This window comes from Brachycentrus maculatus, unplaced genomic scaffold (genome assembly GCF_059751285.1).
Source record: "Brachycentrus maculatus isolate JH-2025_06_01 unplaced genomic scaffold, ASM5975128v1 h1tg000087l, whole genome shotgun sequence".
Taxonomy (NCBI): Eukaryota; Metazoa; Arthropoda; class Insecta; order Trichoptera; family Brachycentridae; genus Brachycentrus; species Brachycentrus maculatus.
In genome coordinates this window covers 996,380-1,017,157 of record NW_028280841.1, presented here as the reverse complement: position 1 = coordinate 1,017,157, position 20,778 = coordinate 996,380, and the positions used below count along the sequence as shown (strand labels likewise).

The 20,778-nt window shown below is 39.7% G+C and overlaps 2 protein-coding genes across 3 annotated transcripts; one reads left to right on the top strand and one right to left on the bottom strand.

The window, feature by feature from the left end:
• Positions 1–367: 367 nt before the first annotated feature.
• LOC148310804 (melanization protease 1-like) lies at positions 368–7,737 on the top strand. 2 transcript variants are annotated; one of them, XM_088257778.1, is made up of 6 exons: positions 368–457; positions 1,748–1,908; positions 3,963–4,131; positions 5,219–5,536; positions 6,028–6,247; positions 7,192–7,737. In XM_088257778.1, exons 1-6 carry the CDS (start codon positions 382–384, stop codon positions 7,433–7,435), a joined length of 1,188 nt encoding a protein of 395 aa, XP_088113904.1. In that variant the 5' UTR covers positions 368–381; the 3' UTR covers positions 7,436–7,737. The 2 variants fall into 2 exon arrangements, with proteins under 2 accessions (XP_088113904.1, XP_088113905.1); XM_088257779.1 differs by lacking the exon at positions 368–457 and adding an exon at positions 858–982.
• A 523-nt stretch (positions 7,738–8,260) lies between these two features.
• LOC148310803 (cilia- and flagella-associated protein 36-like) lies at positions 8,261–20,451 on the bottom strand. The gene is made up of 6 exons (XM_088257787.1): positions 19,522–20,451; positions 17,553–17,629; positions 17,250–17,450; positions 11,255–11,370; positions 10,911–11,166; positions 8,261–9,993 (listed from the first exon to the last, which is right to left on the bottom strand). The coding sequence occupies exons 1-6, from the start codon at positions 19,628–19,630 to the stop codon at positions 9,745–9,747; spliced, it is 1,008 nt and encodes a 335-aa protein (XP_088113913.1). The 5' UTR covers positions 19,631–20,451; the 3' UTR covers positions 8,261–9,744.
• Between the last annotated feature and the right edge of the window lie 327 nt (positions 20,452–20,778).

Genomic DNA, 20,778 nt, shown 5'->3' with positions numbered 1-20,778 from the left:
CTTAAACCAGCCTATGTCGGTCGTCAGCCCCGTAAATACCCAGACTCCCATATTCTTATTCATCTTTAATGAGATGCCAAAAAGTTATAAAATATAATAAATTGAATTGAACGGAACGTTAAGGATACAACCACGATACTTCACTTATGTATGTATATATTTGTTTTTATGTTTAAAAAAATTAAAATTCGCAAAAATGTCGGATACGACATGTGAGGAAGACGACGACGTCAAGTAAACATATGTTGACCCGGTTTATCAATATTTTGGGGGTCAATTTGTCACTCGCAAGTCAGAGAGATAGGCACGGGATATTCCTGTTACTCAAATCGCAAAATCGGACTAAGAAAGAATACACAGGCATCTCACTCAAAGTCTGCCATGTCTATGAAAAGCATTGCTGTTTGTGTCTTGTTATTTGCGCTTTCCAGCGAAGCTTACGCTCCCAGACCAATCGGTAAGCAGATTTATGTAATTTCGACATTTTTTCGACTTCATAACAAACTATACTTGTCTTGGTGTCATGATAATGGGTTTGAGTATTCATTGAATCGTCATTTACTTTGTAATTTCCGTAATCCATTAATATTTGTCTTTGTCTAATGATAAAGGGTTTGGTTATTCATTGAACTGTCACCTACTTTGTAATTTCCGTAATCCATTACAAAACAAACGATACTTGTCTTTGGGTAATGCTATTGAGTATTCATTGAATCGTCATTTGATTGGTGATTTCCGTAATCCATTACAAAACAAACGATACTTGTCTTTGTGTCATGATAATGGGTTTGAGTATTCATTGAATCGCCATTTACTTCGTGATTTCCGTAATCCATTACAAACAAACGACACTTGTGTTTATCGAATTGTCTAATGATAAAGGGTTTGGTTATTCATTGAACTGTCACCTGCTTTGTAATTCCGTAATCCATCACAAAACCAATTATATAGGCATAAACCTGGCATTTGGCTGATATGGAAGGTAATTTTTTTTTTTTTATTTGGAAATTTAACAGAACATAAATTCATTTACATTAACGAGTAACACAACAGGTATTTGTACCATTCCAGTTACAAAATTTTAAATTTAATAAAAAATACCTGGAAGAGGGACAGGGAGAGGAAAATGAAAAAAGACCATTGAATATATACAGGTTCCAAAAAGGAATGCAATACGGATGTTCAATAATAGGCAGAATGGTGAACGTTGCACAGGTGTATAAAGTGACCACTTAAGCCGGCCAATTGCCAGGTCGCAAACCCTGGGATGCTCAGACCTTCCATCTTTTCAGTTTAGAGACTAGAAGAAATGTGTATTTGATTACGCATTTTTATCGATTGTTGCGCAGTATGATCGATAATCCTGAAATTATCCGGAATATTGGTCTGTATGTTCCCGATAGTTACCTAAGACAGCGTCGACATAGATTGTTTCACATTCCTATACACAGGACCAACCTGCCGATGGTTATGCCTGTAGGAAGAGCTACCGCTATGTTGAACAATATCTCATGGATATTGATTTTTTCGAAGCGGGATTCTTCTACACCTTTAGCAATAGTTCTTGCATATATTTTATTTTAATGCATACGATTTAAAAGAAATCAGTATGTAATGTAATATATATATTTATTGAAATAAATAAATTTAAATTGAAATCTTCTTTTTTTTTAATGATAGATGTTTTATCTCAGCTTAGAATAAGGTGGTCCCTATTAATTGTATTTTTAATGTTTGCATTTCACAGTTCCTGAAAAAGGAATAAGTTGCACAACTGACGACGGAATCGAGGGAAAATGCAAACCAGCCCAAGAGTGCGAGACGTACAAGTTGGCGTGCGTCGGGAAAACCATCAGTGAGGCGAAGTCGCTCAAAAGGAAATGGAAATGCCCAACTCGGCGACCGATGGTAGGCTATTTCTACTGCTGGCAAAATTTTCTCGAATATCTTTGCACTGTTCCGTGTCTATTTGCTGTGCTGGTCGGGGTTGTGGAGGCGTATATGTGCCGCCCAACGTCTAATCAGAATGGGTTATTTCTTTCACTCTAACAAAATGTGATAGTACCAGAAGGAGAGAGCGAGACAATTAGATTACTTCGCTTTCGTTTTATCCGATTTCCGGCCTCTCGTTTATCGGATGGCTGCCGTCAGTCGGCCCTTAGCAGCGCGCTGGAAAGAACGCGGAATTTTGTGACTCAGCTGGCGGCAAGTTACAAGCTGTGTACTACGATTTCCATACAAATGTGAAATGAGATTTTTTTCTTTTTTAATTATTTTGCATTTCACAATATACAAGTATAAAAAATATAAAATATCAATACAAAAAAAGATACGCCGCTTTTGGTACACCACTTAAAATCACGTAAAAAAAATTTTCGTTTTTTTTTAAAGATAATTATTTGTGTTTTTTTATTATTAACACAAATATTTAAATTTCATACTATTTCTGTGAGCCTAAGCGGCTCATTATTAGAAATAGGTATCAAATTGTGGTAGAGTAGGTTCGAACCGAGAAACTCTGACTTAAGATTCCGCGACACTAACCACGGGACCACAACCAGACACAGTATGGATGATCAGTATCAGAACGGTTAAGAAATAATCATTTGTCATTGTTCGTTAACCATTTAACTGATAACAATCACACATATAATAACAATGACGTAATCAGTCTGTAAATACCCAGACTGGACGTTAGTACAATAAACCAAGCTGGGACACAAAATGCCGAACCCTCTTCTAGCGGAACGGAAGGCCTGTTGGGCAGTCACCAGTCTAGCTTCTCCTGAGGAGAAGTATGTGGTTTCCTCCCAGCAATGAGCAAATGCTGACAAGTTCCTGACCGGCCCACACTGGATTATCCCTCCTGTTTCCAAAACAGACTAAAATACAACATGCTTTAAAGCTAGAAGATACAAAAATCCATTTAATTATCTATAAACCATGTACACAACTATAAAGGTAAATAATAAACTACTTCCATATTATTCTTCATCTATGTTGAGATGTCAAAATGTTTAACAAATACGCTAAAATTCTATTATTCATCCCAACATATTTAAAGAAAAATATGCAAAAAGAAGAGTATTTGAAATGGTTTAGGCAGGAGGTGAATGTGGTTGGAAATAGAAGCAGAGAAAGACAGAGGAAAACTTGGCATGACAAGTATTTCAAATACTTGAAAGTGATCAGGTCAGGAGTCTGAATAATCGGTGGGTATGCACGAGGAGATGCATGAATGTAGAAGTGGTACAGATTGTTTGGAAGAACAGATTGGTGTGGTGTTCTACTCTCTCTGTCTACTCCTGCGGTGAGAGGTTTGATGGTTAGTTAGATTTTTAAATATCTCCGGTGTTGGTGTTGCTGGCATTTGGTGATTTATTGTGTATTCCGTAGTTTACATGTTCCCAAGCACACATATTACAATAATAAAATAATAAGCCCTGTGAATACTAAGACTTAAATAAGCCCGCCATCCACCCGCAGCGGTTATGAAGTCCTGGGGGACTCTTTGTTAGCTGCGAGGAATAATTTTAATTTATTCTTAAGGATTAAAAACTCTATGTAGATTAATGAGGGGGGAGGACAATGTATGATCCCTATGCCTATTTTAATAAAATACAGAAGAAAAGAAAAAAAAACAGTATTCACAACACTTATGAATAAAGATAATGACTTAAAACTAAAGTAATATAAAGACTTTAGTAAAAATTAAGGTAAATGTATAAACATATAAGTTACAAAAACAGAAACAATCTAAGAAAATAAAAAATACACTAATATACACTCAGAGAACAAAAATAAAGAATAAATAAGGACTTCCCGGGTGAACAGATGCAGATGATCCGAACACCACCCCCGTAAGGGGAGGACAAAACAAGAAAACGTCTGCGTTATACCAAGACTGTACTCTTCTTTGTCTTGTATTGAGAATTAACCGTGTTTGACTTGTAAAAATAAAGGTTTGCTGCCCGGAACTGTACACAGAGACGCCGCCAACTATCAGGAAGCACCGGAACCTTCATCTCCTCGGGAGAGACTGCGGGGAGATACAGGATGACAGGTCCTTTGGCGGCAATCTGACAGGAATACGAGAGTTTCCCTGGATGGCCCTCATTTACACTGAAAAAGGTATTTAATTTACTTCTCTTGTGAGCAAATTCTTCAATAGTTTGAACATAGCCAAAATCACTTACTAACTTACTTCAGCCTCTTCTTGTGTCCAGTATTCAACAAAGCCCTCCTTCTTGGACTCCCACAGTTCTCTGTTGGATGTGACTCTCCTCCAGTGTAGGACCGCTACTTTATTGATGTCATCGGACCGTCTTGTCTGGGGCCAACCCACGCTTTTGCACCCTATTCTAGGCCTCCAGCCTAGCACCTTCTTCTTCCATTTATCATCAGGCATACGTGCCACATGACCTGCCTAGTTCCACTTTTGATCCGCGATTCTTTGAGCCACATCAGTTAAGTTCGTCATTTCCCTTATCCAAATCCATACCCCTCACCAAATGTAGACTTCTTACATCGCAATCGACAGCTGTTATATTTGTATGGTATCATTCTTTCTTAGGGTCAGATTTTCAGATTTTAGGACTTCAACCCTGTTGCGTTGGCCGCCATCATGTATACGTTTTCATTCATAAGCAATCTTATGATGAGTCTAAAGGCGGAGACTGACCGGAGCATTTCGTCGTAACGTAACATGTTACGATCCGAGCATTCAGGCAGTCAGTACACCGAGCCGAGCGCTCCATCCATAGTTTCGGATGCTCGCTGATGCTCGCCGCGAGCGATGTTACGACGTTATGTTATGACGAAATGCTCCAGTCAGTCTGGAGACTTAAGGTGGACCTTAAGAGAGCTACATAGGTATTCATGTATCATATCACACATAGTATACCCTAGCACACAAAGACAGGACCACACAAGATGGACCTCAAGAATTTTACGATAGAGACGTTGGGAGAACCAAAGAGGTGTCAGAAGACCCCAAAAGAGATGGTCCGACGACATAGTCGCTGTGGAGGGTAGAAACTAACTGGGGGGTAGAAACTAACCGGAGGAAATGGAAAGAAGGGGAAGAGGCCTATATCCAGTATCGGAGGACAGAGGGCTCATGAAGAAGAAGAAGAAGATACCCTAGCACACCATTTGGTGATCTCTAATCTGGTAATATGGCTAGCACCTCAATGCGAAAGTTATTTGTGTGTTTAAGGGAGCGGTCGCAACAGGAGGAACGACTACTATTGCGGCGGCAGCATCATCAGCAAGCGCTACATCCTCACGGCGGCCCACTGCATCACGGACCTGCCGGGCAGCATGGTGCCCCAGGGGGTCAGGATTGGCGAGCACGACCTCAGCACGGAGCAGGACTGCGAGACCTTCATCGGCTGCAACCCGCCCGTGCAGGACCTGCCCATAGAGAAGCTCATCCCGCATCCCGACTACGTGGGCTCCCGGGCGGGACACTCCGTCCAGCTGAGGCACGATATAGGCTTGATAAGGGTCGCGAGAGACATGGACGTCACTCGAGGTACAAATCTTTACTCACTCATTATACTTCTTTTCTGGTCGTTTCCCTCATTGCTGAGGATTGTGACGCCCCTGCCGGCTTCCTCTGGAACCTCAGACAATACTCCTTATTGGTCCCTGGATTGTGCAGCCTTTAGAGCTCCCGCAACTGAGAGGTCTGTGATCTCTTTCATCTGGTCAGTCCATGGGGTTGGAAATCTACCTCTAGCTTTCCAACTTTCTAGGCCTCAGGTTATGACAAACAACATGTTTTTTAAGAACTTTAAATGAAATATGAACATAAAATATCGGTAAAAAAATTAAGACACATTCTGGGTACATACATACATTCTTGCTCCCCACAGATTGGAAGTCCTTCGTAAATTTTGCAAATGTTCCTTAATCTAGGATTAATACATATTTAAACACAATGGCAAATAACGCAATGTAAGCTTATAGATAATACATAAAAAATAATTATTTTAGATAACACGAGGAAAATTACGCTTTCAGATAACACAATGGAAATTTGTTTGCCAACAACCAGAGAATTGCAAATCTTCAACCTCACCGGCCAGCAAGTCACCATGGCGGGATGGGGGCGCACCAATGTGGGCAGCTCGGGCGCTGTGGACCGCAGCATCTCCGGAGACCGGGGGCACCAGAGCTCTAAACTACTCAAAATCGACATCTCCGTCATAACTAACTTTGAGTGCGCCCAAAAAATGAATGGGTTAGGAAATTATTGCCTATATTTTGTATATTAAATGCATTGATTACTTTGTGGTATGGTAATATAACACTCTCCTTATCTTTTTGGTTAATATATTCAAAATTAAACAAGGTTATTGGATTGAATTCTACTTTTATTTACATATATATTTGATAAAATGTGACGCGTTTCGTCTTATTGAGACATTCTCAAATATGTACGTAAATAAAAGCAGAATTCAATCGAATAACCTTGTTTAATTTTGGATATATTACCCAAAAAATTAAATGGAATTCTACCAACTGTCTGCAGTTACAATAAATACTCTCCTTATCATTCATCGTTCACTTTGTATAAAAGTGCTATTACAAAAAGTGAACGATGAATGATAAGGAGATTAAATTATTACCTTCTTCTCCGTCTCACTCCTCATTACTAAGGGTTGTGACCCTTGTGGAAGCAATGACTCTTCTCCAGTTATCCCTTGACTGAGCTGCACGTAGCGCTCCAACCACCGAAGTGCCTGCTGCTGCCTTAACTTGATCTGTCCATTTTATTTTTATTTTTAATTATTACCAGAAGTCTTCATCTTGTCCGCCTCCGTAGTGTAATGGTCAGCATGCTCGGCTACCGTTCTGGAGGTCCCGGGTTTGATTCTCAGGGGGATCAGATAAATATAGATGATTTTTTCACTCAATTTAATATTCAATATTACCCTGGACTGGTACCTGAAGCGGAGGGCTGATCACCTTTCCTTCATTTGTTAACGATCAAGATAACGTAGTGCCCTATGCACCATTAGGGTGCAGATAGGAGAATGTAGAAGTTAACACGGCGTTGCGGTACAATGTATATACATCATACACCATCTTGCTCCACTCTGTCGAGTGTACTTTGTACATCACATAATGCTGTCACGATTATTTCGCTTTTCCATTTGTTAATGGATATTCCTCCGACTCTAGGTCCGTAGCAGACGGTATAGGCTTCCGCCAGCTGTGCGCGGTGGGGCCTCCGGGGGTGACCTCCTGCAACGGGGACTCTGGCGGCCCCCTGATCATCACGGCCCCGTGGGACGAGACGCTGAAGAACGTCCAGTTCGGGGTGGTGAGTGCCGGCAGCAAGACCTGCGGCCTCGTGGACGAGCCGGGGCTCTACACGCGCGTGGCGTACTACATGGACTGGATACTGGACCAACTAGAACCCTAGTTGACCCAACTAATATAGCGATAACAAGTGTGGATGCCTCGTAGTAAGAGCAGTAGCTAGCTGCGACGTAAATCGAGGGAGAGCATGTCAGACAAACATGTAAATTATGTCAAGTTTTGTCAAACTTCCTATATAGTTAATTTATAAATATGGTAATAAAAGTTGTCCCACCGCATTCCCAGATCTGATACAGAGGCAAATAGGCTTCCTGACAGACCTTCTCTTGCAAAGCAATTTTTTGTTTGTTTTATGAACTAAGTTGCGAGAATTAAAGAAAATGTGAATAAAATTGTACCCCGATTTTACTGTGAATTTGCATTTAATAGCTTTGAATGTCCCTGTTGATGCCAATCTGAATAAATAAATGTTTGTATAATCACCGCCAAGATTCTAGAAGTGCCCCAGTGTAGGCAGTGAAAGGGATTAGTATGTAGTTAGTTCAGTTTTTCAGATAAATCCGATTCTATCCTAACATAAGCCAGTACACACACGCCTCAAAACCCCGCCCAGCACTGCAGACAGACACGGAACAGTGCTAAGGCATTTGCGGAAAATGTTCAGGTATCGCATTTACCACTCGACCATTATTCGTTGACGTTCTATTACGGATCCCTTTTACAAGTTACGATTTTTGTTTATTGACACAAACCTATTACAATCCTAACAAATGATGAATAAAAACAAACTCACAACCTAGCACAAAATCCTAGTCACGACATAGTAAGACAACATGTCAAAAATTGTTTAAAATTGTCAATTGTTTAAATAAAGACTAGATTTTGAGATTTTTCAGTAATAATTATTTATTTTGCATACATATTGAGTACAATACAAATTAAGCCTAATTGTATATGAAGCAAAATGAAATTATAAAACATACAATATTCGAAGTCGGTGTAAATAAAAAGTGGCTAAAACCATTGATTGCTCTGAAGAAAAATGAAATTGCAAGGTTATAAAAGTAATCACCAGATATACATATGTATAATTGTGACATAATTATAGCCGTTATTTTTTCTTTACTTTTTTTCAACAATTTTATGTATTGCGTACAAGTCTATTTCAGAGAATGTGTATTCATTTATATAATAATACAAATAAAACAATTGTTTTTTTTACCATTTGAGTATTATATTGTTATGACTAATTTTGGAAGCTACAGATGCTTCTATCTACAGGTTTGAATATAAACTGAGTTTGAGTTTATATTCAAACCCATAGATGGAAGCATCTGTAGCTTCCAAAACTAATTCTTCATCTTCTTCTTCATGAGCCCTCTGTCCTCTGCTGCTGGATATAGGCCTCTTCTCCTTCTTCCATTTCCTCCGGTCGGTTGCAGCTTGCAGCCAGTTTTTACCCCCAACAGCGACAATGTCGTCAGACCATCTCTTTTGGAGTCTGCCAACACCTTTTTTGTTCTCCCAAAACTAGTTACACAATATAATACAATGTACTAAAGTGGTAAAAAAACAAGTGTTAATTTAGTCACAGGGCAGTGTGGTTTCACTGGCAATGTGTTAGTCGCGGCCAAAGGGTTAATAGTTAATATGTACGATTACAACTAGCCCTGCAATCGCAAGCAATTAGCACTCTTAGACATGTGACAAATGGATAACTCTTACTTCTGTTTGTTATCCAATTGGTATGATATTTGTTACTTTATCTTGGTTTATAATTACTTGCAGCTTATGGCGAATTGTCAAATATATTAGGAGCTAAAAATATGCAAAACGCAGCCAAATTTGTTCGCTATTAGCGTGATTAGCTTTAAGTGATAGAACCCAAAAACCGAGTTAAGTTACAGTTGAACCACAGAAATCCAAAATCTCGGGAAATCCAGACAAGATTTTAAATAAAACCATTTAAAAACACGCAAAGGCTTAAGAGAACACATTTATCATTATATCAAATTATTTTATAAAATATATAAATTTTGTTAAATAATTACAAAAAAGTTAATAGACTATACAGCATTGTACCCGTATTGCTACTCAAGGCCTGTAATATTAGTTTGAAATGTAAAAGGCGCGTACAACATAACTACTGTTTTACAAATTTCTCGACTGATCCGAACTTTTCCAAATCCGAACAGGCCACAGCCCCAATTAGTTCAGATTTCCGTGGTTCTACTGTGTTTTAATAACTTATTTTAAAGAAATAGTTATTTAATTCAATTGGTCATATCTATTATAATATACACCATTTGCTACTAGGGGATACGGTCATGCTCTCATCGGTTATTGTAACAATGAACCGCATCAGTCGAAATATGTCAACCGCTTGGAAAGAATTCCACATTCGATTGAAGTTTAAGACTTTTCGACCACTTCGGAACGCAGTCGCTCGGCCAAGGCCTTCCTGAGCTGCAGCGAGGAGTCCTGCGGCTTGAGGGGCTGGTCTCCGGCCAGGAGCAGCCGGGCACTCTGCGAGGACTTGGGCCGGGCAGAGGGGGATATATCCTCGCTCGACTCGGCCAGCTGCTTCTCGCGGATCTGCTTCTTCAGGGCCAGGAGCTTGTCCCTCTGCAACTTGAGATACTGCTGACGCTGCTCTATATCCTGCAAAGATACCAACTTAACATAATTTTCGTATTTTAAGTTTGATACGTGTTATTACCTCATCAGCAGGCATCGATCATCTTTACACGTTTACACATTTTTACATACACAAATCTTTGTGCCAATACCTAATCATTTATTTCGATAATTAACCCACTTCGGATGAGAAAGGTATCTCTACCCATTCGGTTGATTGATGCTAAAGGACAGGAAGGGTATTTTTATCTTCTGTACCGGCCTCATTTCAAAGGCAGAAAAGATGGAATTATAGTTAACTAAGTAATTATCAAATCACGTCACAAATGGTCCGCAGGCGTATAAAATACTAGTCTGAAATGTGTTAAGACTTTTTAATTCTAATTAAATATATGTATAGGTCTATTGTGAGCATCATAGCATCAAGAGTTCTACAGTAGAGACCATGGGACATGAAGAGAGGAATAGGCTGCATCAGAAAATATGGGTCGATGACATTGTCCTAATCGCGGGTAGTAAGCGGATTGAAAAATCCCAAACTGAGGCTGATCACCCTTCCTTCATGTATTAACGATCAAGATAACACTGGGTTTATATGATGCAGTGCCCTATGCACCATCGGGGTGCGGATAAGGGTTTGAAGAAGAAGAAGACTTATCACCCTTATCGGCCCCCAATGGTGCATAGGGCACTGCATCATATAAACGCAGTGTTATCTTAATCATTACTTACACGAAGGCAAGGTGATCACTCTTGCGCTTCAGGAACCAGTCCAGGGTAATATTAAATAAATATTACAGTGTAAAATCACTAATATTTATTTTTCACCCCCCCTGGGAATCGAACCCAGGACCTCCAGCATGGTAGCTAAACACGCTGACCATTACACCACGGAGGCGTAGTTTTTTTAGACGGCGCAAAATTGCAAAAGTACTACTTACTTCTTTTAACGGTTTAGCCGTAGAAGCAGGTTCAACTGTTTGCTTTTCACGTGGTGTTTCCGTGACTTCTACAACCTTCCGTTCCGACTTTATCATCTTATCACTGCTTTCGACTTCCTTGCTGACAATGTGCTTCTGGAAGTTGTCCAGTGCGGACATGAGGGACTGTTTCTCCTTGTGAATGTCTTCAATGTAAGGTTCAGGGTTTGTACTCTCTTCTCCGGCAGATCTGTCTTCCACCTCCTCCAAACTCAACCTTAAAATAAATAAATTGAGTTATAAACGTAATGACATGTCCGGTACTTTTATAGAATTTCATATTTGGGAAGATTTGTGATATTAACTGTTTGACTTTCTCCATGATGACAGCATCCTGGTCGTCCTCTTCTGGAGTCAGGGTTTGGCTGTGTATGTAGGAGTGAGGAACCACTCCACTGCGTTGTTCTATCAGCTCCAAGGCCTGTCAAGTAAAATTTCTTATTTCAGCATTATATTTATTCATTTATTTATTTATTATTATTCATTTTTACAATACACATGTTATTTTTTTATGAACGTCTCACTAGACAGAACCCGTGACGAGACATACATTTACATTATAAAGAAAATATTATTTTGAAATTACAAATATTACAATACAAAATAAAGTTATGTTAACAAAATAAGTACCGTAGAACGGGGCTACTTGAACTTTGATGTGTTACTTGAGCCCAGTGCAAAAAAATATTTAGATCTGTAATTGGTCTATATTGTAGACCAAAAATGATCGTTTCGACATGATTCATTGTTTCCCTGACAGGTGACACTTATTGTCACGATATGTTCATTTATTTCTTTTAAATATGCTTCTTATGGCTATTTATTATACCTATGTTTATTGTTTTTTTATTTTGCCATGTATTAGTTTTGGTTATTTTAAAAAAACGTTTTTGTTACTTTATTATTTGTGTTCCAGTCTTGTCAACCTTAATCTTATGTCCCAAAATGAGAAATAGAAATTACTCATCGGGAATATTATATGTATATATGACTTATGTATGTAATATGTTTTGTAAAAATAAATTATTGTAGATCAAATACAGATTTAAATTTATTTTTTGTACTGGGCTCAAGTAGCACATCAAAGTTCAAGTAGCCCCGTTCTACGGTACAGTTTAGTACTTCTCTTCTTCTTCTTCTTCTCTTCTCCGTCTTAATCCTCATTGCTGAGGGTTGTGACCCTTGCAGAAGCAATGACTCTTCTCCAGTTATCCCTTGACTGCGCTGCACGTAGCGCTCCAACCACTGAGGTGCCTGCTGCTGCCTTAATTTGATCGGTCCATCGTGTGGGGGATCTTCCTCTCCCTCTCTTTCCCTCCAGGCTACCGATTACAACTAGTCGTTCCAGGCTATCCTCGTTGCCACGCGCAACGTGTCCAAAGAACTGGAGAATCCGTCGGGTACAGATATTGGCCAGAGACAAGCCATCCAAGCGTAATTCCTGGCGAATGGACTCATTGGTGCGTCTAGCTGTCCATGGAATTCGGAGCATGCGCCTCCAACACCACATTTGGAAGGCATCAATTTTTCTCCTTTCTGCTGCTTTTATAGTCCATGTTTCAGCAGCATAGAGAAAAATGGAGTGGACCAAGCTCCTGACAAGCTTCATCTTGGTGTTGTTACTCACACCCCGGTCTTTCCAGATTTTGTCTAGCTTAGACATGGCACTTTTGGCGATGGCGATACGACGTACAGTTTAGTACAGTGGGAAATTTACAAATATGCAACAATGATAATATGATAAATGATATTGTCTGCATTCAGGCAAAAACTGCAAACTCATAAATATTGCCATTGCAAAAAAGGCATAAAGGGCATTCCATAAAGGCATTACATAAAGGGCATTCCATAAAGGCATTACATAAAGGGCATTCCATAAAGGCATTACATAAAGGGCATTCCATAAAGGCATTACGTAAAGGGCATTCCTTTTCTTCGCTCATTGCACAAGTACCAGATACGATCGCTCAAATTATAAACGTAATAAAAGATTACACAAAACCTGTCACAATCAGATATGCCAAATACTTGAAAGCGGTCAGGTTAGGAGTCGAAACAATCGGCGGGAATGTATGAAGAGATGCATGAACGTGGAAGAGGCGAAGAATGTTTGCAAAGACAGAGTCATGTGGCATTCTATTCTATCTGCCTACTCTTGCGGAAAGCGGCATGATGGTAAGTTAGTTAGTTAGTTAATAAAAGATTAATGAAAAATTAGATGTGGTTACACCATTAAGTCTATACCCGGGGCTGGCACATATACACAGTCTGTGATACCTTTGATAGTGGCTGGCATGTGTTGGGCGTACGGTTCGAAGCAGGGCAGCACCCGAAATTCAAACCTAAATTTGTGTGGCCTAAAATCATGATGATTTTTTGCTCAAACTTCAGCTAATTATTCATACTACTGACATCTGTGGAAGTAATGACAAAGAAAATAAAATTACTTTATGGTTGTATACGTACAATTATACAAATTCTGATATTCTCTCTGCCTCTGTGGTTACGTGGTTGACGTGTTTGGGACATCCAGCTACAATGCTATATATAACTCCCAGGTTTCATCCCCAGTGGGGTAAATATAAATATGAGTGATTTTTCAGTCTAATCGAAATAAATATACATTGAATAAATTTTGAAATTTTTTGGGGTTCGTGGGTGCAGATGCGCAATACAATGTAACTATACAAGTTGTGTACATACTAGCCTCTCTGCATCAACTCCACTCCCACCTACCCGTGGTGAACCCTGTTAAACCTAGCAACCCAGGAAGAGATTGCGGTAACCAACCCCTTTGGAAGCCTGGGTAGGTGAGCAGACGGGAGACGGGGGTCTGGAGGGCTCACATCAGTACTGAACTGGCGAAGAGCTCCCTGGATGGTCCCGGTGCAGGCCGTGTACCTAAGGATGGTGGCTGCCAGGAAACTGGACAGCCGGCATCCACAGCCCGAGTTGGCTGGGCTACTGCACTGATGGAGGGCAGCAGTACCCATCAGAACTGGAAGCGAGCGGAGGCAATGGATGCCAGAACGGTTGCCCAACAGATTACTCCAGGCGCAGCTGCAACAGCCTCAACGACTGGAGTACTGCGGTGCAGAAGGCAACGGGAAACCACTGCACTACTTTCCCAAGACAACCCAATGAAAGTAAGCAAACAAATAGGAAGGCCGTCGAGCGATCCGGTTGACACCCGGCGCCTCTGGGGGTCCGGGCCCCAAGGTGGGAAATCGGTGACCGGGCACATCGGTGTGACGCACCAGGCACCATGTGGGAAATGTGCGACTGGTGAAGCTAATTCCAATACAAGAATATCCGTGCGTAATACACACAGAGTTGGCACCTGGAATGTCAGAGGATTACGCCTGCCAGGAAAGACGGATATTCTAGAAAAAGAAATGACCAACCATAACATACACATATTAGGAGTCTCAGAAACACATTGGACCGAAAGTGGACACTTAACAACAGCAAACGGTAATACAATATACTTCTCAGGCAATGCAAATGCAACATTTAGTGGGGTAGCAGTAATTTTAACATCTCAGTTAAGTAAGTCTGTCATTGGATATAACCCCATTAATGACAGAATGATCCACATCAAACTGAACACTCAACCCTGCAAAATGAATATTGTACAAGTGTATGCACCGACTGCCGATGCTCCAGATGAAGTTATTGATCTTTTCTATTCTGCTCTCAAAGATACGCTGGCTAAAAATACCCAATAAAGAAATAACGATGGTTATTGGTGATCTCAATGCAAAAGTTGGATCAAACAGTTACCTCGAAGGTGCAGTTGGCCATTATGGAATTGGCACCCAAAATGATAGAGGTGAACGTTTGATCCAATTTGCTATTGAAGAAAAAATGATAATCATGAATACTTGGTTTAAACAGCACATCAGACGCCTATACACATGGATATCACCGGGTGATAGATGTCGAAACCAGATTGATTACATCATGATAAATAGCCGCTGGAGGTCATCAGTAAGTAGTGTTAAAACTTATCCTGGTGCAGATTGCGGCTCTGATCATAATCTGCTGATTGCACAAATCAGAGCCAAGTTCAAAATTATAAAAAGGGATAAGTTTAAAACTTTAAACCTCAATGAGCCAGCAATTAAATGCTTTGGCACAGATATCAGGAAACAAGACGCTGATTTCAACGTAAACTCCTCAGAAAATGTCGAACAGCGTTGGAACAGTCTCAAAGAGAATATTGTCAAGACTGCAATGAAATATCAGGAGCCGAGAAATGAAAAGAGGAAATCTTGGATATCAGACCCCACATGGGATATGATATCAAAGCGAAAAGCGATGAGAATAAAAGGAATCTCATCTGCAGAAGCGAGACAAGAATACTCTAGGCTCAATAAAGATATACAAAGACATTGCCGACGAGACAAAAATAAACAAATTTCGGATATCTGTGCTGAGATAGAAGATAAAGCGAATAGCGTCACTACAAGGGATCTTTTCCAAAAGGTTAAACTCTTAACCCGTGCCTTCAAACCTCAGACATGGGCAATAGAGGACCAAAATGGAAGCGTTCTGACGGACATTGGCAGCGTCTTGGAGAGATGGCGAGGTTACTGCTCCGGACTATATGCCGAGACCTCAACAGCAGTTAGTCCTTCCTTTGAGAATCAAACCATGGAACCCGACATTTTGGAAGAAGAGATTCGAAATGCACTGAAAAAACTAAAATGCAACAAGTCCCCCGGCAATGACTGCATACAGGCCGAGCTTCTAAAAGAACTAGGGGATAAGGGCATAAAAACAGTGCTGGATCTCTGCAACCTCATATGGAGAACGGGAACATGGCCTCAGGAATGGGCTGAATCTGTTTTCATTCCTCTTCACAAAAAAGGCTCATCCAAAAAGTGTGAAAACTATAGGACAATAGCACTTATCTCTCACACCAGCAAGATAATGCTATATGTTCTAAAAGCACGATTACACAGTTACATTGGATGGCAAATACCAAAGGAACAAGCTGGTTTTGTGAAAGGAAGAGGAACAAGAGAGCAGATCCTCAACATCCGCCAAGTTATCGAAAAAAGCCGAGAGTTCCTGACGCCAACTGTTTTATGCTTTATCGATTACAAAAAAGCTTTCGACTGCGTGAAGTGGGAACATCTGTGGAAAGTACTCATGGAGATGGGAGTCCCATCCCATTTGATAAAACTCATCCATGGACTTTATGCCCAAAGTAAGGCAATCGTAAGAATCAATGGCATAAACACTGCAAGCTTCCCCACTGAGAAAGGTGTAAGACAGGGATGCATACTCTCCCCTGACCTGTTTAACATCTATGGGGAATACATCATGCGCAGGGCTCTCTACGAATGGAATGGAGGAGTGTCCATTGGTGGCGTAAAGCTGTCCAATATACGATATGCGGACGACACAACACTTTTGGCCAAAGACCCAAAAGAGATGGTAGATCTCCTTAAACGAGTAGAGATTGAGAGCAAGGCACTGGGACTAGAGATTAACCAAAGCAAGACCAAGATCATGATCGTAGATCGATCTAAGAAGTTTGGTGATCTCGGGAACTCACTCGAAGGTTTAGAGATAATAAACGAGTTCCAGTTCCTTGGATCTCAAATCAGCAATGAAGGAACTTGTGAAGGAGAGATTAGACGTCGTATCGCCATCGCCAAAAGTGCCATGTCTAAGCTAGACAAAATTTGGAAAGACCGGGGTGTGAGTAACAACACCAAGATGAAGCTTGTCAGGAGCTTGGTCCACTCCATTTTTCTCTATGCTGCTGAAACATGGACTATAAAAGCAGCAGAAAGGAGAAAAATTGATGCCTTCGAAATGTGGTGTTGGAGGCGCATGCTCCGAATTCCATGGACAGCTAGACGCACCAATGAGTCCATTCGCCAGGAACTACGCTTGGATGGCTTGTCTCTGGCCAATATCTGTACCCGACGGATTCTCCAGTTCTTTGGACACGTTGCGCGTGGCAACGAGGATAGCCTGGAACGACTAGTTGTGATCGGTAGCCTGGAGGGAAAGAGAGGGAGAGGAAGATCCCCCACACGATGGACCGATCAAATTAAGGCAGCAGCAGGCACCTCAGTGGTTGGAGCGCTACGTGCAGCGCAGTCAAGGGATAACTGGAGAAGAGTCATTGCTTCTGCAAGGGTCACAACCCTCAGCAATGAGGATTAAGACGGAGAAGAAGAAATTTTGACATTGGCGGGAATCAAATGCGCCAGTTAGTTATGTAGTCAAGTATCTACCCAACTAGTCCACTGCGCTGCCCAGGAGAAGAATTGTAGTTACCTGTATTTGCAGCTCCACATTCCTCTGTGCCATCATCCTTGTGAAGATGTTGTAATCGTTGGCAGCCCAGATCTGCTGGAAGAGGCGCTGATGGAAGTGAAGAGGCAGTCCCCCGCCTTCCCGGGACAGCTGGCACGCCGCCTCGAACTGCTCCGGGGTTATGCCCATGTCCTCCATGTACGAACCCAACATGAGATCCACCTCAAACATCATTCACAACACTTAATATTATACTATAAAAATAACTACTAAAACAATGTCCAAAATTGTTACAGAACTATATTATACATAAATGCAACTTACTAAATTCTTGTACTCTTCATGGATGACTGTGTACTCTTGTTTATTGGGGATTTCCCCACTTTCCAATGGTTCAAATGCTACAATTATTATTTAGAGACATTTTAGTCAAAACAAACAGTTTTAAAATTCAACATTTACATTGTAAATAGCACTAATTATTCTGACACGTGTTTCAATACTATATTGTGACACGTGTTTCAATGAACTCAAATTATTCTTTTTTGACATCTCAAAGAAGAAGAAGAATATGGAAGTCTGGGCATTTACGGGGCTGACGACCGTCATAGGCTGGTTTAAGTGATCACTTTACACACGTGTAACATTCACCAATTCTACCCATTATTGACAACCACACTACTCAAATTCTTGGAAGTTCTGTATATAAGAACCAATTTAAAAACCTTGTTCTTGAATCACTAGAACTTCACTAGAGACATCTATTGGTGAGATGTAAAGAAGCTTTTTACTAAGCAGAAACTCTTAAATTAGTACATACTAATATAAGAATATATGACCTCACATGAGGTCCGAATCCTGGATACATGAGAAACGCCAGAAAATATCATTTTCACTTTTATTACTTATTCTTCTTCATCTTTGATGAGATGTCAAAAAATAATATGAAAAAGAACTCCTAATAATTGGAGATAATCCAGATTTGTGAATAAGTATTTGGACACACTCAAAATGTCGTAACTCAAATTATATTATATTATATAACACTGCATAAAAATTAAAAAAAAAAAAAAAACAGAAATATTTGTGTTTTTATTATTTACACAAATATTTCCATTTCATACTATTTCTGTGAGCCTAAGCGGCTCATTATTAGAAATAATGATGTTGAGTACATCAAAGCTTGTTTTACTATCGAAGTGAAAAATCAATTGATTGTTCAATAAACAGTTTTGATTAAAACAAATTACATATTTTCTTTTTGACCCTAATAGAGTATCTTGCCGAATTCCATTACCGAGCTACTGATAAACCAAGTGTCGTCTCTTTAACGCCTGCATCCTAACAGTGTTGCTGTACGGATTTGAGTCGTGGCACCTCACCAAAGCTCAAAGCAAGAAACTAACAAGTTTTGAAAATAGATGCCTGAGGCGAATACTGGGTATAAAGTGGTATGACTTCGTCAGGAATGACGATGTGAGGAGAAGAACTCAACAGCCCCTCATACTGGAAGTCCTGAAGAGAAGAAGGTGGACATGGTTGGGACATGTACTTAGAATGCCACTTGAGGGCATCAACCCCTCGTGTCTCTTCTTCCAACCCCGAGGATTCCGGCGCCCCGGAAGGCCGCTGACGACCATTCACCATCTATACTCAGCGGAACTTCGAGACGCCGGACTGACCTGGGAGGAAGCCTGGCGCGTGACAGAGTGACTTGGAGACGTCTCGTGTTGGCCATATGCTCCACCTAGGGAGCGAACATGGAAAGAAGAAGAAGATAAATCTCTCTCATTAAGAGATTTTCAGAGGCAAAATGGCAGGATCTTAATCCACCTCTTTTAAAGAGGTTTCACTAATGTCATATCCAGGTTCAACTGTATTTCTTTGTATCAATAAATTTATTGAGAAATCCATTTTGTATGATAGTGCATTTATCAAAATTACTAAAAATATGTATACACATCTATTGCTTTTTGTCATGTTTCAACGTTGATGGTTGGTAAAACCGTATTTGGTAAAACATTGATAACTGTAAAACAATATTAAAAAACAAATAACTTTAGAAACCCAGATTTTGGAATCTTGGAAAACGATTTGGTACAACAAAATGTGAAGGAAAAAAACAAACCTCGATAATAAATTCAAAAATAAAAAATTCTGTGACATTCCCATCAATTAATTCTTAAACATTATATCACAAAAGGTTCATACATATATATTAATATGGACTTTGAATTACTTTTAGGAATAACATTTTAATAAGTGATTTTATATTTATAATTGAAGTTCATACTTAGTGATTTTTCCTCTATAAATGTCTGCAGTGGAGCGTTCCATACCGGGCCGTGCAGGAACCCAACCAAGGAATCAAAAACCCAAGCGGTCTCCTCAGGGTTATCCATTAATTATCAACTTGACTGTCACAGATATAAAATCGAGATATCACACCAAATCACACAGGTAACCGTCACTGACTCTAATCACTGCAGATTTTGCCTTGTGATTGTTTTCACTTCGTTGCCATGATAACCATTTGACATAATGAACAACATATTTGTGTATTGTCTTCATTGAATCGTGAATAGATACAAAAATATATATGTGAACATACATGTAAATTTATTATGTAACAGGCTTTGTCGTATAATTATTGATCTACCTTTAAAATTTTACATTGAACAGGAACCTCCCTTCATTAATTACAAAACATTAATTATCTAAAACTATATATCAAACATGTGCACTTAAGAATTTTATCAACCAATTCACCAGGAATACACAGATCTTTTAGATACTCTGCAGGCACATTATGTATTGATTTATACATGAGTGGACAGCGTTTATACTCAACCCTTTTGGGCAAGCGTAACCAGTGCAGTAAGTGAAGTAGTGGGGAGATGTGACCGAATTTAAAAATTCCAAAAATTGGTCTCACTTCAGTCTTTGACACCAATTGCAGTCGAGCCATTTTATTGTTTGATAAAGGGCAGTGGTTTCCAAACTCAATAAGCATGTAAGCTACTTTCAGAAATTGAACTTATCTGGAGAGGTACCTATACAAATTCCCTCTTTATAGTTTTCATCGGCCCTTATCGTACCATACATAATATTTTTATATTAGTTTAAATTAGAACAGAAAATTATCAATAAAACAAAAAATGCATACTTTAAACAAAATAATAATTGAAAATAGGTGTGATTAAACATAAATGTAATAACAAAAATTTACTAGGCAAATTTAATATCCTATGCGAGCCACCGAAAAGCCTCGGCGAGCTACCGTGTGGCGATCACTGATATAGGACATATCTTCCACACGATGACCTTTTCACTGGCACAGATGAGAAAATATTTAGAGGAGAGAGTATATCGCTCACTCCTTTCAACAACGTCATGTATCAAAAAACTTGATTTTTCCTGAAAAGATCGTTTTTAAAGTTTAAAAATATAATAAAAGGTATTAAAAATAAATATCAACCCATTTATTGAAATTTTTACTGTGCAACAGATCTTTTGAGGTAAAACCTGAGTGCTTTTTCTCCATTTGAAA